We start from the raw sequence: 16,447 nt of genomic DNA, 5'->3' as shown, positions 1-16,447 counted from the left end.
ATAAAACTCTTAGAAGATAACATAGGAGGAAAAATGTAGATGACCCTGAGTATGATGACTTTTTAGATACAACACTAAAGGCACAATGCATGAATGAAATAACTGATAAGTTGGATGTCATTAAAATTAAAAACTTTTGTTTTGTGAAAGACAATGTCAGGAGTCTGAAAAGATAAGCCACAGATTAGGAGAAAATCCAAAATATTCAAAGAACTCTTAAAATCCAACAATAAGAAAATAACCTAATTTTAAAATCAGCCAAAGATCATAACAGACACCTCACCAAAGAAGACACATGGCAAATAAGCATATGAAAAAATACTCCAAATCATATGTTATCAGGGAAATGCAAATTAAAACAATTATGAGATACCACTACACACCTATTAGAATGACCAAAATCTGGAACACTGACAATACCAAATACTAGCAAGGATGTGGGGCAACAGAAACTCCCATTTACTGCTGGTGGAAATACAAAATGGTACAGCACTTTGGAAATCTGTTTGGTGGTTTTTTACAATATTAAATACACTCTTACCATATGATCCAGCAACTGCTCTCCTTAGTATTTAACCAAAGGAGTTGAAACCTTATGTCTACACAAAAACCTACACACAGATATTTACAGCAGCTTTATTCACAACTGCCAAAATTTCAAAGTAATCAAGATGTCCTTCAGTAGGTAAATGGATAAACTGATATAACCAGACAATGGAATATTATTCAGTGCTAAAAGGAAATGAGCTATGAAGTCATGAAAACACATGGAGGAACCTTAAATAAATATTACTAAGTAAAAGAAATTATTTGACTAAGCAAGTAATTCCTCCTGCTATCTTCCTAACATCATTCAAATGTACTTTTGTAAATTATACTCCTCCTGGAACTATTAAAATAATCTACTAATTCTGATTCTAGTTACAGCTGTCACTTAATCTATTCCTGATAAATTGTCACACTTGTAACTTTGTTCTTTCTCTCAGTTTAAAATTGTACCTTAGTGAAATGTTTAGACAAGTAACCTTATGAAGGAAGAAGTGTAGGTTAAAATAAATGTAACATTATATAATTTTGTGTTGTCTCTGCAAATAGTTTAAAAATAAAAGAGAACAAAATTACTCATTTGACATTTCAAAGCATTGGGAAGAAAAGGTAGTAATATAATCAAACTGCTGGAAAAAATGTGATAAAAGGAAAAATCTTTAAAACTTGTAAAAAAAAAAAAAGCATGTAGAGAAAAAAAAAACACACATTACATGCAGAGAAACAAAAATAAGAATGACCTCACACATCATTACACACTACATTATGACATGAAGTGGTACAGTATAGAAGGTAGGTTGTATTAACTTGAAGAGCAAATGGTTAAAAACATAAGAGGCAAAGCTAACATGCCAAAAGTGGAGATAAAAATGGAATGATAAAAATACTGAAACTATGAAAAACCATCAATCATGATATCTGATTACAATGGAATGCTACACAGCAATGAAAAAGAATGAACAACTGCTTACACATTAACGTGGGTATCTTAGAGAGTATACTGAATGAATAAAAAGGAAATTACTAAAAAATATTTCACTTTTAAAAAGTTCAATAACATGTAAAACTAAACAATATGGTTTGGAGTTACATGCTAATATGGTAAAACTATAAAGGAGCAAGAGTATGATAAAATTTAAGAGTGTTACTCTAAAGGGAGAGGGGAAAAGCACATAGCGGTTTCAAAAATAATGAAAAACATTCTATTTCTTAAACTAGATTAATGTTTTATTATTATCCTTCAGAACTTAGTTAAAAAATAACTTTTAAAACCATTCAAAATTTTGTAAATCACAAATAAAATTAACCTTAAAACATTTCATTGGCTCTGGAATAGACATCTCCATTTGGAAACAGTATCTCTGTCTAGAGATTCCTTTTCCCTTTGTGATCTTTCCCTGTTAATTACTATTTCCATCATTAACAGCAAGGTCATACAATTCTTTCAGAAGAAATGACCGCAAATATACTAAGTGAAAACTGCGAGATCCAAATCAGTGTACAGAGTATGTTATTTCTATAAAAGGAGAAAACCAAAAGAACACATGTAATCATTTGTGACGACACAAAAGTTACCTAAAAGAATACATTTAGATGAGGTATCACCTAACACCGGTCAGAATGGCCATCATCAAAAAACCTAGAAACGATAAATGCTGGAGAGGATGTGAAGGAAACCCTCACACACTGTTGGTGGGAATGTAAATTGGTACAGCCACTATGGAGAACAATATGGGGGTTCCTCAAAAAACTAAAAATAGAACTACCATATGACCCAGCAATCCCACTCCTGGGCATATAGCTGGAGAAAACCATAATTCAAAAAGATATGCACCCCAGTGTTCACTGAGGCACTATTTACAATAGCCAGGACATGGAAACAACCTAAATGTCCATCAACAGAGGAATGGATAAAGAAGATGTGGTACACGTATACAATGTAATATTACTTAACCATAAAAAGGAATGAAATACTGCCATTTACAGAGACATGGATAGACCTAGAGACTGTCATACAGAGTGAAGTAAGTCAGAAAAACAAATATATAATATTGCTTTATGTGGAATCTAGAAAAATGGTACAGATGAACTTATTGGCAAAGCAGAAACAGAGACACAGATGTAGAAAACAAACTTAGGGATACCAAGCAGGGGGAGAGAGGGTGGGATGAATTGGGAGATTGGGATTGACATATATACACTACTGTGTATAAACTAGATAACTAATGAGAACCTACTGTATAGCACAGGGAACTCTACTCAATGCTCTGTGGTGACCTAAATGGGAAGGAAATCTAAAAAAGAGGGGATATATGTATATGTATAACTGATTAACTTTACTGTACAGCAGAAACTAACACAACACTGTAAAGCAACTATAGTCCAATAAAAATTAAAAAAAAAAAAAAGACTACATTTAGAAACTAGGGAGGGAAAACGGATGGCTGGGAGATAGGGAATGGAGGAACACTTTTTACTATTATCCTTCTATTCTTCTAAATTGTACTTTGTGACAATACCTACTCCAAAAAAAAAAATTAGAAAAATAAAATTTTATACTAAGGCTGTCAAAAACTATATATTTCAAATAATTTCACATGAAGAGGCCAACTTAAATATGGCAAATTTTATCCAAAATAAAACTGACATCTTCACTTAAGAACTTCAAAAACTAAAACCAAAACTTTCAGATTTTTCCTAATGTATGTCTTAACATTTCAAAGACAGCAACCTTGAAGTTTAATACATGTTCTTGCCAAATGTACACTCAGAAATATAACTGACCACATTTTCATGACAATTGTGTCTTGGCTTTACACAGATAATGTAATTGTCAGAGAAAGATTAATGGAGTTGTCCAAGTTACCAAACTAGACACTAACAAATCTATGCCGGGAATCTGGGGCCCACTTATCCCCATACAATGGTTTTTCCAATACAGCATGATACAGTTTAAAAACATTAGAAACAGTCTGTCCTACAAAACAACTACCAATACTACTGTTGGCAAACCTAAACTTCCCAATCTAGTGTTCAAGGCCTCAATCTCAGTCTTTCTTAGCTCTCTTCACTTACTATGGATTAACATAAAATTTCAGATGTTAAATAATTACGTTGGTTACCCAATTCATTATTTTTCACTTTTTAAAATCCACTATTTTTTCAGAGCCTATATATGTTCATATATATAGGCACCAGGGTAATAAAAAGAACAAAGTGTCATTGGCATGACTTAAGTATTGTGATCAGAGTCAAACAAAACCATGAGAGAAATGTGTTAAACATCTACAAAAGGTATAGCCCTAAGGGACAGGAAGAACATGAAGAGTATTCAGGAACAGAACGAAAGAAGTAGTAAATAGATCAGTTGATTTTAATAAAAATCAACTGGTATAGCAACAAAACAGATGTAGGTTCCAGAGACTACCTTGCTGAGAACACTGACAAAGTGGTTTAAAAAAAAAAAAAAGGCTTATGGCCTAGCAATTAGGAGTTACAAGAAAAGAATATATAGTCAGTGTCCTAACCAGAAACCTTCTGAGTCATTAAAAAAAAAATTGGCCAGCAGAGAACATAACCTCAGAATTTGCAAGGTTTAAACCAAAATTATTTGGGATGACACAATGGCATTCCTACTGGGCAAGCACCTTTCCAATGCAAGGAAAGAAACTGAAGAAATAAATAACAGAAATTAACTAATAGATACATGTTTTTAGAGACTCAAATCCTTAGTATTAACAGTTAGGATGTTTTTACATATTTAGTTTACATATTTGTAACACAGAAGACAATTTTGACTATTAGGGTAAAAGATCAGCCCTGTAATTCCAATTTAAAACATATCAATAATTAATTTAGACTTGTGGTTTTAATTTGAATTTCACTATAAACAGTACCGAAACTTAAAGATATTAAGATTTATCATACTTATATAAATTTATTAAATATTTAAGATTTACTGTAACATTTGTGAAGGTTTGTCAAAAAACTGAACTACTTGACGAATAGTGAATATATTAAGTTATTTAAACAGTTTTAAAGTTTTAAATAGTTTGTAAAAGGAATAAAATATAATCAAAGTCTCCCTTTAAAATGATTCCTTAAATTTACTATATTTATCTAAAAAATAAGATTTGTAAGTTGAACTTAAAAATTTAAGGAGAAATTAGGGTTTAAAATTTAACTCTGATAAACTACATACTAATTCTTAAAACCAAAGGAACTGCCGAATAATCTTTTCTGATTAGAAAAACCCACCTTCAGAATACCAAATCCTACCCTAACTCTTATTCATCCTTCAATACCTAAGTCAAATTCTTCCTTTTCTATGAAGTCTTTCCTCTTTTCCATAGATGGATCCATCCTTTCTTCCCTATGCTAGACAAAAGAAAATAAATTTGTCTCTATTGTTCAAATTGCTAATTTATTCTATTGTATTGGCATAACTTATAATGAAAATACTCTTCTTTTAGAAACAGACATCTCCTATCCAAGGATCACAAGCACTTTCAGAACATGGACTGTGTTTTATACTACTCTGAATCTCTAAAAGTATCTTATACAAGGCAACCCTAACATACAGCAACTATTGGCGGTTGATTAACTGAATTCTCGTAATTATGAGTTTCTTTTAAAATGGACAATTACCTCTGTTACGTCCCAATGGTGTAAAAATTGATCCAAGTCAGTAAGGTAAAGCAGCACAGGGGAAAGCTGCGTCTGGATGACATGAGGAACTCCTCGAAGGCTCTGAAGCCAAGTCAGCTCCTCTTTTGAAAACCCTAATTTGGGTATAAAGAAAGCCAATAAGTAAATAAATAAATAAATAAATCACAAAGCAAGTGACATTCTTTATTAATTTTTTAAAAACAGATGACATGTATCTTCAAGTTAAATTCTTCCTTAAGTTACCTTGTCTCCTCTGAATTTCTGTATTTCATGTGTAGTATTTTTAAAAATGAAATGCTAGCAATGTAATGTAATGTAGTAAAATTCATATAATTATGTTCACAAAGGATGTAACCTGACTCAATCTATGATACAGCAAGAAACAGGTTTTACCCCTAATATTGGGGGCATTACCACCTTTACTTAAATAACTGTGAAAGGCATAATCGTTCTAATTAATGGTAGGTTTAAAAAAGCTATTGAACAAGTAAAATAATATACTCATTCATACAAATAACAAACTCTATATTCTCTTACATAATAGCCCTTCAAATGTTTTAAAACTACTCCATCCCTCCTAAGTCTTTTTTTTGACAATGCAGTTCCTTCAACCATACCTTACATAATAAAATTTCTGATTCTCTTACCACCTCTATTACACTTGGCCTGACCTATATAGACAACTTGCCAAAGTCCCTCCTGAAAGATAGCTCTTGGAATGATCAGAATACTTGCAATGTGGTCTGACCCTAGCTACCTGCTTTGATATTTTCAGATCACTATATTTCCGGGAACACGCCCTAGAGAGTCATCATCTAGTTTGGAAGCTACACCCCACTACTGATTCCTAATGAGTTTCCTAAAACCACTAATCCTTTTGACCAGTACTACTATTAAAACATAAAGCCTTCACCTCCATCTCAAATGTGTACATTCAAAACTATCAAATAAACATGAAGGAGTCTACTTTTATCTTTTATATAATATTTATCTTGCTAGATTCAGCTCCATATCAGAAACCTGTCAAGTTCTTTTTGGATTCTGACTTAACATATTAATTAAGTCTCCAAATTTCAAGTCTTCAGAAAATTTCAAAGATTCTCATCTTCATCATCCAAGTACAAAACAAAAATACTGAGACAGTACATCATTTAAAACAATAGTAATAATACTTAGAAATCGAACTTATAACATTTCTAGACTCATTTTACTAATTTTGCTTTGAGGTCAACGAAATGCAAAAAATGGCTAATTGAAATCTGATATTCTTCCTATCATGTTAAACATTTCAAACATGTTTAAAATGGATATTCTGTTCATTAACTTTTTAAAGTATGCAATGGGGTTCAAAACTTAGAGCCAAACAGATATGAGAGTAAATCTCAGGAGAATCTTCATGCTAGGCTTTTTTCCTTTCCTCAACTTGGCAGATCAATGTGGTTACCTGTAAGTGTTGAAAATAAGAAGCTGAAATAGTCCACATCACTCATCAACCAGTCTTTAACTGAAGACTTCCATCCAGAAAATGATGATCTATAATAAACAATGGGAGAACTATTACGAGAAGTGACAACTTGAAGACTCAAGAATAAAGCACAGCATATATAACCATTTTTCTTTATTGAAAACAAGTCTAATTTAATAGCTTAAACAAAATCCACAGTATGTATTAACTTTATATATAAGGGTTCAAGTACCACAATATGGAAAATGTAACTTCTAACTTATTTATATTTATGTAAAGTTTCACTGAAAAGCATAATTGGTCCACAAATATCGTACAAACTTAAAAAGTTTTCCACACCACTTGAAAATCAGACCCAAGGAGCCAAGATAAAGTTTTGCTTTTCTGTAGTACGTTCAGCTGCTATGTATTTACTGCTTGATTTTTATAAAGTCTTACCTTGCTTACATAAATGAGTTAAGTTTAAACAAGTTCCTGCTTCCTACCTAAGCAGAAGTATCTTAATTAGGCAAAGAATACTTCAATTTAAAGCCACTCTAAGATAACTATGTGTTCCTATTCTTTTCTAAGTTGTAACTAGGTCTACTTCACAATATTGTGGCTGAAGTACTGGTAGGGGACTCCAGGGAACAGCTAAATGTACAGCAGCTTCTCATTAAATGAGGATTATCTGGTTCCTGCTATGAGATCAGTTTCCAGTGACTCCTTTAAAAACTCTCTTCAAGGTAAGTCTAAGAAGGAATAGAGCAAATGTCAACCATGGATACAGCAAAAAAAAAAAAAAAAAAAAAAAAAAAAGCTGAGAATGATCAGATCCAACAAGCTGAAACTACAAATTTTTATCACAGAAATCTGAATAAATGTCAGACAAAATTAGGAATTTCTAATTCAACTAGAAGCACTAAAAATTTTTTACCTATGAAATAACTGTATTTATTAACATTCTTAAAAGTTGGAGAGTTAAAAATAATGGAAACACTCTTCTGATTATCATTCTCACAATAAGCAAAGGGCTATGGAGGGAATATCACAAGCTACGAGGTTATAAAACATCAGAGATGCTCAATGGAAAGGAGTACAAAATGGTGATTAGAAAACAAACTAATATCCTCTTAAACCCAGTGAAAACTGCCATCCAGTGGCTAAAGCGGGTAGGAAATCCATTTAAGAGTCTAGTTTGGACAAAAGACAAGCAATATATCACGCTGTCCTTAAAACTATGATGAATATATATACTATCCAAGCCAGAACACTTCTGAGAGTAAAAGGGGATGCTATTACTAAACGTGCTGGGGACCAAAGAAGTAAACCAGAACTGTTCCTGGCAGTCCAGCTCACATATTCACTCTACTTAAAAACCAAGCCGAATTTCTCAGTCCAAGAACTTCTCCCTTCTCTGATATTTTTATCTAACAGTGTAGATTACCTTTCCACATTTACGTCTTATGTTCCCCAACCCAGCTGTAAATAAACTAGGAGCAGAGAGGATAAGGAATGAGTGAAGGCCAGTAGAACAACACAGATAGGGGGAAAAATCAAACTCAAAAAAGTTCTAAGTAGATGGTAAAAAAGGTAGGAGCAGGAATTCTAAGTACACTTTTTAAAAGATGAAATGAACACCAACGGTTTTTTAGCTGATGAGTTTTTCATGCATGGAACACACTGATATTCTTTGCTGGTAACCTGCTCTTCAAGTCTCTCAGACAGAGAAAGCAGAGCATCAGAACTACAATACCTGAAGTGAACTAGATCTCACAGTCCAATTAATGTAACAGATGAAAATCAGAAATGATTAAAGGAATATTTCAGGAAAATAAATCTGCCAACAGTGCACAAAATACATGGGCCTAAGAAGCAAGACTACTTGCTATAATAGTACAGGTGGGAGACAATGAAAAAGCTGGCTAGTTTATACTCATGATCAGGGACAGAAAGGGATATTTTGAAGAGAAAACTAAACATATGAAATAACCCAGGTTATTTCTAAGGAAATATTCTTAAATTCTAAATCTAGGAAAAGTGATACAATAATAATGCCACTGGCCTGAGAAAGTTGAAAAGTCCCAATTTTGTTTTATTTTTTAAGAGAGATTAACTTGAATAGATAGGAGCAATACATCTACAGAAAGAGAAGTCTACTAACAGACTCTGTGCAAATACTAAAAAGCAAAATTTAACTTAGTGGACTTTTAACTACAATGACATTCTGCTCTTAATAATTATAAACCCCTATGACCATTATTTGTAAATTAATAGATTTTCTCAATACTCACCACAAATCCACAAAAAGAAAAAAGTAAAAAAAACTTTTGAAAAAATCCTTGACAAAAGTTATTAAGCATAAGTCAATCATAACTGATAAAGATATTAAATATAGCTTCCAAAGAGAATCAATTTTAAGAAATGTTCAAAAGGTGCTTTTAAATGAATGTTAAAACAGAGCCTCCAATAGTTATATCAAAGGAACAGTGCCCTCCACTGGAAGTTTTATTAACTTGAAACCACTTACGTTATAAGAAAAGAAATATTTCTTTAAAGGCCTAGCATTAAGTGCTGCACTAGACAAAGAGCAGGGCTTTGGTTTTTTTGTTTTGTTTTGTTTTTTAATTTCTAAGAAAGGAAAACATGGAAAACTAATAAATGTTTAGAGTACTTCAAATTAAGACCAAGTCTTTCTTTAATGCACATGAACACAGAAATAAACCTTGAATTTTCGCATACAAACAACACATTGCCAACAGCTCTCTTTTGCTAAAAGGAAATGTTATCATCAGTTATGAAGCACACTCTGGGTGACAACATTCAAACATATGTCCTATACTGGTATGAAGAAACTGGCAAACAAAGCTAAAGAAAATCTACTAATAACGTGAGCTACTCCTGTTGAACTGGGATAGGGGATCTGTACAAGAAGCCACAAGGAAGCTAGTCTTCAAGTTTTCAGTTCTGCCTAAAACCATATCAGACCCTGTCCATAGGCCACAATCAGTAACAAATATTGCTGAATACTAAAGTACCATGCCTGATACAGACATGAAGTTTTTAAGAATACTTTGAACACTCGCAATACGAAACACTATTAGTTATAAGACCTTTCAGAGTAAAATGGTACAGTCACTATGGAAAACAGCATGGCAGTTCCTTGAAAAATTAAACAGATTACCATATGATCCAGCAACTCCACTTCTGGGTATATAGCCAAAAGAATTAAAAGGATTCAAACAGGTATCTGTACACCAGTGTTCACAGCAGCATTATTCACCATAGCCAAAGGGTAGAAACAACCAAGAGTCCATCAACAGATGAATAAACAAAATGTGGTATAATGGAATACAATGGAATATTGAATATTCAGACTTAAAAAAGGAAACCGTGAAACATGCTACAATATGGATGAACCCTGAAAAGCTACACTGAGTGAAATAAGCAAAACACAAAAGGAAAATATCGTATGATTCCATTTATATGAGGTTACCTAGAATAATCAAAATCATGAAGATAAAATAGTGGTAAACGGGGGCTGGGGGAAGGGGAAATGATTAGTACAGAGTTTCAGTTTGGGATGATGAAAAGTTCTGGAGATGAATAGTGGTGCTGGTTGCACAACAATATGAATGTACTTAATGCCACTGAACAGTTTTAACTGTATACCTAAACTGGTTAAAATGGTAAGTTGTTTTTTTTTTTTTGGCTGCATTGGGTCTTCGTGGCTGCGTGCGGGCTTTCTCTAGTTGCGGCAAGTGGGCTTCTCACTGCGGTGACTTCCCTTGTTGTGGAGCACGGGCTCCAGGCTCACGGGCTCAGTAGTTGTGGCACACAGGCTTAGCTGCTCTGTGGCATGTGGGATCTTCCCGGACCAGGGTTTGAACCCATGTCCCCTGCATTGGCAGGCAGATTCTTAACCACTGCGCCATCAGGGAAGCCCAATGGTAAGTTTTATGTTATGTATATTTTGCCACACACACACACACACAAAGATATTTCAAGTGATTCCTTGTCTGAGTCTACAAACTTATTTATTTCGTCAGCTACATTAAATTCTGAGCTCCCTTCCAGAAAGGAAGGTCTGTACGGCCATTTCGTAACACCGAAGGTTTTAAGCACAGTACTCTCACCTGCCACTGAACCCTCACTGCATACTTTTGATAATTTTAACCCTTATTCCAATCCACCTACACAAGTCACTAAACAAATAATCTGAAACAGTCTTACTCTAGTGAACTTCCTCTATCTAATAATAGTATCGACAGTTTTAACTGCTGCATTAAGAGCAAATGAAGGGAGGAGCAGTATTTAAAAAATCCTCTACAGTTCATGAATTGCCGGTAAAAGGACAGAGGGAGGGGGGAGATTATACACTTAAAATACAGCTCACTTGAGCATGCTACCTCATGTGCAGTATCCCGATAAGCATGGCAGCCAAACTTGAACTGAGTCTTCCCATAATACAGCAACGACTTAACCGAGAAAGCAAATCAGCAGGCAGACTGGGTAGAAAATATACAAGCTGGACCAAAAGCTGTTGAGACTCTGCTGGGAGAACCACCATAGTGCCTTCTTGTGGATCTAGTGGGGTAAGAAGATAAGTTAAACTAAAAAAGATATACAAACCAGAGTTAAATTAATAAAGCAGATTAAGTGATTATTTTCACTGTGTTATGTTGAATTCTAATACATCAATTACATGGAAAAAAGTTTTATCACAAAGCATGTATGTATGGCTTAAGGTATTGTATAGAGTAAAACACTGAATACGATCATTATTTAAAGATATGTTTAACACTCTATTAATTTCGTAACATTCAAATGTGTTATTTGAAATAAAAACTATGATGGGGTTAACGGGACTGGACACAAAGCAAAATGGCAAAAAACTAGCACTTTTGCCAAACAGTCACAATTATAATATGGACTTAAAGCCAAAGCCCTATCTGTGTACACACACACACACCACCCCACATATGAGCAATACCGAAAAATACAGATTTTAAAATATTACGCACAAAAGGTGGAAACAAACCAATGTCTATCACCTAATGAAAGGATAAATATAAGTGGTACATCCACACAATGGAATACTACTCAACATTAAAAAGAAATAAAGTACTGATATATGCTACAACATAGATGAATCCTAAAAACAGTATACTAAGTGAAAGAAGCCAGACTCAAAAGACCCATATTGTATAATTCCATCTATAAAAAATGTCCAGAATAGGCAAATACACAGAGACAGAAAAGAAGATTAGTGGTTGCCAGGATGTGGGGAAGGATAAAGTAGGGAGGGACTACTAATGGTACAGTTTCTTTTTGGGGTGATAAAAATATTCTGGAATTAGATAATGAACACTATTGCACAATCATGGGACTATGTTAAAAAAAATCAAAGAATTGTACATTGTAAAATGGCAAATTTTATGGTATATGAATTATATTCCAATAATAAATATGTTATATATATATGTATATATCCCAGTATGCTTTATTGACATTTTTGCTTAAAAAATGAAAGTTTCAGTGATGAATAAAAAAAGTTATTAATAGATGAAAGTCATACAAGATATCCGTTATGGTTAAGTAAGTAAAATTTGCCACTAAAGCTTCAAAGGAATTTTATAAAAATACCTGATCAGTTTTAAATTTGTGAATAACATGTGGCTTAAAAGACAATTTAAGAATGCAAGGGGGGGCTTCCCTGGTGGCGCAGTGGCTGGGAATCTGCCTGCCAATGCAGGCGACCCGGGTTCGAGCCCTGGTCCAGGAAGATCCCACATGCCGCGGAGCAACTAAGCCCGTGTGCCACAACTGCTGAGCCTGCGCCCTAGAGCCTGTGCTCTGCAACAAGAGAAGCCACTGCAATGAGAGGCCTGTGCACCGCAACGATGAGTGGCCCCTGCTCGCTGCAACTAGAGAAAGCCCTCGCGCAGCAATGAAGACCCAATGCAGCCAAAAATAAATAAATAAAATAAATAAATTTATTAAAAAAAAAAAAAAAAAAAGAATGCAAGAAGCGGGCTTCCCTGGTGGCACAGTGGTTAAGAATCCGCCTGCCAATGCAGGGGACACAGGTTCAATCCCTGGTCTGGGAAGATCCCACATGCTGCGGAGCAACTAAGCCCGTGCGCCACAACTACTGAGCCTGCGCTCTAGAGGCCACGAGCCACAACTACTGAGCCCGAGTGCCACAACTACTGAAGCCTGCGTGCCTACAGCCCGCGCTCCGCAACAAGAGAAGCCACCACAATGAGAAGCCCGCACACCACAACGAAGAGTAACCCCCGCTTGCTGCAACTAGAGAAAGCCCGCACGCAGCAACGAAGACCCAAAGCAGACAAAAATACATAAATTAAAAAAAAAAAAAAAAAAAAGAATGCAAGAAGCATCTACAACCATTAATTTCTAGAACTATTCTAATAGATAATACTAGTGAAAATGAATTTACATAATACTAGTGAAAATGAATTTACTGTTTGATGTTTTGTTAATTTTCCCATGGTATAATTAATTTATAATAATTTAAAGGAAAAGCAAACCTGAAGAGCTCCCCTTTGAAACATCTTTCCTAAATTGGGGTAGACCAATTGTTACTCACATAATTAAACAAAACTCTTACCATAGATTCGGAGAGCAGTAACTTGTAAACTTTTTAGTAATTCTTTATTTGCTCGTGCTGCAGCGGTATGGATAATGTCAATAAGCTGTGTTGACAGCTCAGGGTTTCGGGAGCCAAGATGAGCAAGTTGCAATGGTAAACCAGCCAACCAACGGGATAACACTTTACTACGATACCTAAGGCCAAGGAAGAATGAAATAAAGTGTAATTTTCAAAGACAAGGGAAATAAATTTAAACAAAGAATATCTTTAACTTAAAACACCACACAAAGTGACAAATCATCTACCAATAACACCACATTTACTTATTTAAACATGTGAGAGCCTACAAGATGGCTGGCATCATTTACTCAGCTATAGCAGTTTCTGAAGTTTTACCCACTATATTAAAAGTTCATGTGATTTGTGGCACTATGTAAACTGTATTTTTATCTTAAAGGACACAGACACTACTTAACTCTTGGTGAACTATTTATACTAATTAGCATTAATTATTACACTATATTAAGTCATTGATGCATTCAGTGTAGGGTGCCCCCACATTAAATGACTTCAAACTTGTGTTATTTCATACTTCAGTTCTTTTATATACTTGTTAATGCTCTAATGTCTCCTTACTCAGGTAACAGCAATCACTTTTGCTGTCCCCCTTAGTGACTTAAGCATGACCTTTGTAGTCAGACACACCTGAACTTAAGTCTCAGTTCCACTGCCCTTAGTTGCATGACACTCACCAGATTATTTAACCTAAGCATCCATTTCCTTCTGTTAAGACAGAAGCCAATAGCACCTACACTTCAAAGTATGAGTATTGAGAAATTAAGAAAAGCACCTGACTTACAGTAAAGACTCAAATACATTCTAACAACCACCTATGTATCCCAAATCTCTATGTTCCACCCAAACATCTCTTCCCAGCTATCCCAAATAAACCTCAAACTCACCATATCAAAAACCTGATTCTTTAGTTCTATCCTTTGTGTTGTCTATTTCAGCTGGTAGCACCAAACTACGCCAGAAACCTTCTCATCTTTTACTGCCCTCATTTTAAAAAAATTTACTGAAATATTTTTAACATACAGTATTATATGTTAGTTTCAGGTATATACTACATAATAATTTGACATATGCATACATTACAAATGATCACCATGATAAGTCAACATTTATCCCCATACAAAGTTATTACAGTATTATTATTCCTTATGCTATATATTACATCCCCGTGGCTTATTTACTTTATAACTAAGTTTGTACCTCTTAATCCCCTTCATCCATTTCACACCTCCTCTTCTACTGCCCTCATTCTTATACCGTATGTCTCAATATGTCACTAAGGACCAGCTGTTAAACCTCCATAATTTTTATGGGAGGCAAAAGAAAAGGCTGAGGCTGCTACAGGTTGTTCCAACTGCCCTTTAGCTGTTAAGTGGACAAGTGGAAATATATGCTCAAAGAGACTTTTATCTGCTCAGTTATGCATATAAAGATTACTGGCACTATTATGTGTGCTTCTTTATAAAATTAAATTTCTTCTCTTTTCTTAAATGCAACCAAATAGGATATAAAGAGTGAATTTCTCCAAAGATTTAATCACCCCATCTAGTCTATTATTTAAAAAGACTACAAAATAACTTGGTGAGAAAAAGAAAGGCAGAATAACAAAGGAAACTTTACCTGACTCTGTAAGATCTCAGTTCTTCTTTTTGATAGATTTTACTGAAAAACTTCAGTAACAGAGTCCGAACTGGAAGGAGAAGGCCTCTCTGCTGATACAATGTATAAACTGCCTTAATGAGAGACTCCATAGCCTCTAAAAAAAAGAGAGAAAAAAACTGCATATGATTCAAAAATGTTTCTTCAACAGCCCCTTAATTCTTCTAAAAAGCACGAAAGTACTTTACTTTGCTCCTATGACAAAGCAGACCTTAGACACAAACTGATGACTACTGTCAAAATCCTACAGTAATAGCCTGACTAATACGAAAGTCAAACCAACCAGAGACTGCAGTGTAAATTTTCCTAAGAGACAACAAACCTAGTCAGGGATGACAAAAACCAGACTAGAAAGGTGGATAAGCTGGAAACCAAACAGGAAAGCTGTTTCTGAATGAAAAGAATTAGTAAGTCACACTAAAAACTGACTTAATGCAACATAACTTCAAGCTACAAGAAAGATAAAAAGATAAACAGGATTCATCAATTTCTAGTCAAATTACATCAGAAGAGGGTACTTCATCATTAGGCTCACTGTCATTTCATCTTAATAACACCTACCTCCTTTCACTCCAACTCTGTAATCTAGTAGAAATCCTACCAATTAGCTTCAGAGTGGACCTACCCACTGAGAAAGGGATGCTCTGAGCCATAAAAGATTTCAGTGTTCAAGTAGATATTCCTTTATAATTATGCTAGCTACCTTTCATGGCTTGAATGTAAATAACTTGACTACGTGAAATGTTTGAAAGTCATCAACTCAAAGCTAGACTCTAAATAGCATGCATAAGAGCTCCTCTTAAATAAGGACAAAGCAGTAACACCTACCTCTGTTTGGTTGTATCTGCATTAACCTCCACGAGACCCCAAGCAATCTGTTCAGCTGCTTACTATTTAGCCTAAAGCCATCTTCAAGGGTCTCTGTTACAAATTTCCTTATCATTTCTATCCAATTGGAATCCTTCTGCAAAGTTGAGGCATTTGCCAGGGAGACCATGATATCAGACAGTGTTAAATTCAGTAAGAGATGATCTACATTATTGGAGAGAATCGTGCAATGCTTGATGCTAAAAACAAACAAAGACACACACATCTCTAAGTGTTATATCTACCATGCCTGCTTCACTTAGAATACTTAAAATAATCTGTCAGTGGGTCAAAAAATATTCCTCCTAGGATAAACTGCCAAGAAGGCGGGAATATAAAGCCACTGTTTTGTAAATAAACCATTCATTATGAAATGAGGCTTGTTAAGGCATAAAGAATGCATATTGTTCAGTTCATTACCCAAGTTGCTATTCACACAAAAAGTACAGGCTCTTGTAACACTGCCTGGTAATCCTAGATGTAACTTGGAGGTAAGAAGACTTGAAAACCTCAACACACTTGGAAGATTTTCTTTAAGCAGATACTTATATTAGGATGGAGGTCACAGTAGA

At 34.5% G+C, this 16,447-nt stretch overlaps 1 protein-coding gene across 1 annotated transcript in view; it reads right to left on the bottom strand.

Annotated features, from left to right (window-relative positions):
* TEX10 (testis expressed 10) overlaps window positions 1-16,447 on the bottom strand; it is a 54,526-nt gene that overhangs the window by 18,101 nt on the left and 19,978 nt on the right. The window contains exons 6-11 of the mRNA XM_068551763.1: window positions 15,837-16,075; window positions 14,970-15,105; window positions 13,293-13,468; window positions 11,068-11,245; window positions 6,659-6,747; window positions 5,194-5,327 (exon numbers count right to left, since the gene is read on the bottom strand). Of these exons, the coding sequence (XP_068407864.1) occupies window positions 5,194-5,327; window positions 6,659-6,747; window positions 11,068-11,245; window positions 13,293-13,468; window positions 14,970-15,105; window positions 15,837-16,075 (952 nt within the window). The remainder of the gene's footprint in view (window positions 1-5,193; window positions 5,328-6,658; window positions 6,748-11,067; window positions 11,246-13,292; window positions 13,469-14,969; window positions 15,106-15,836; window positions 16,076-16,447) is intronic.

The sequence above is a fragment of the Eschrichtius robustus genome, chromosome 10 (genome assembly GCF_028021215.1).
Source record: "Eschrichtius robustus isolate mEscRob2 chromosome 10, mEscRob2.pri, whole genome shotgun sequence".
Taxonomy (NCBI): domain Eukaryota; kingdom Metazoa; phylum Chordata; class Mammalia; order Artiodactyla; family Eschrichtiidae; genus Eschrichtius; species Eschrichtius robustus.
Note: the sequence above shows the minus strand (reverse complement) of the source record. Positions and strands in the feature narration are given on the sequence as shown.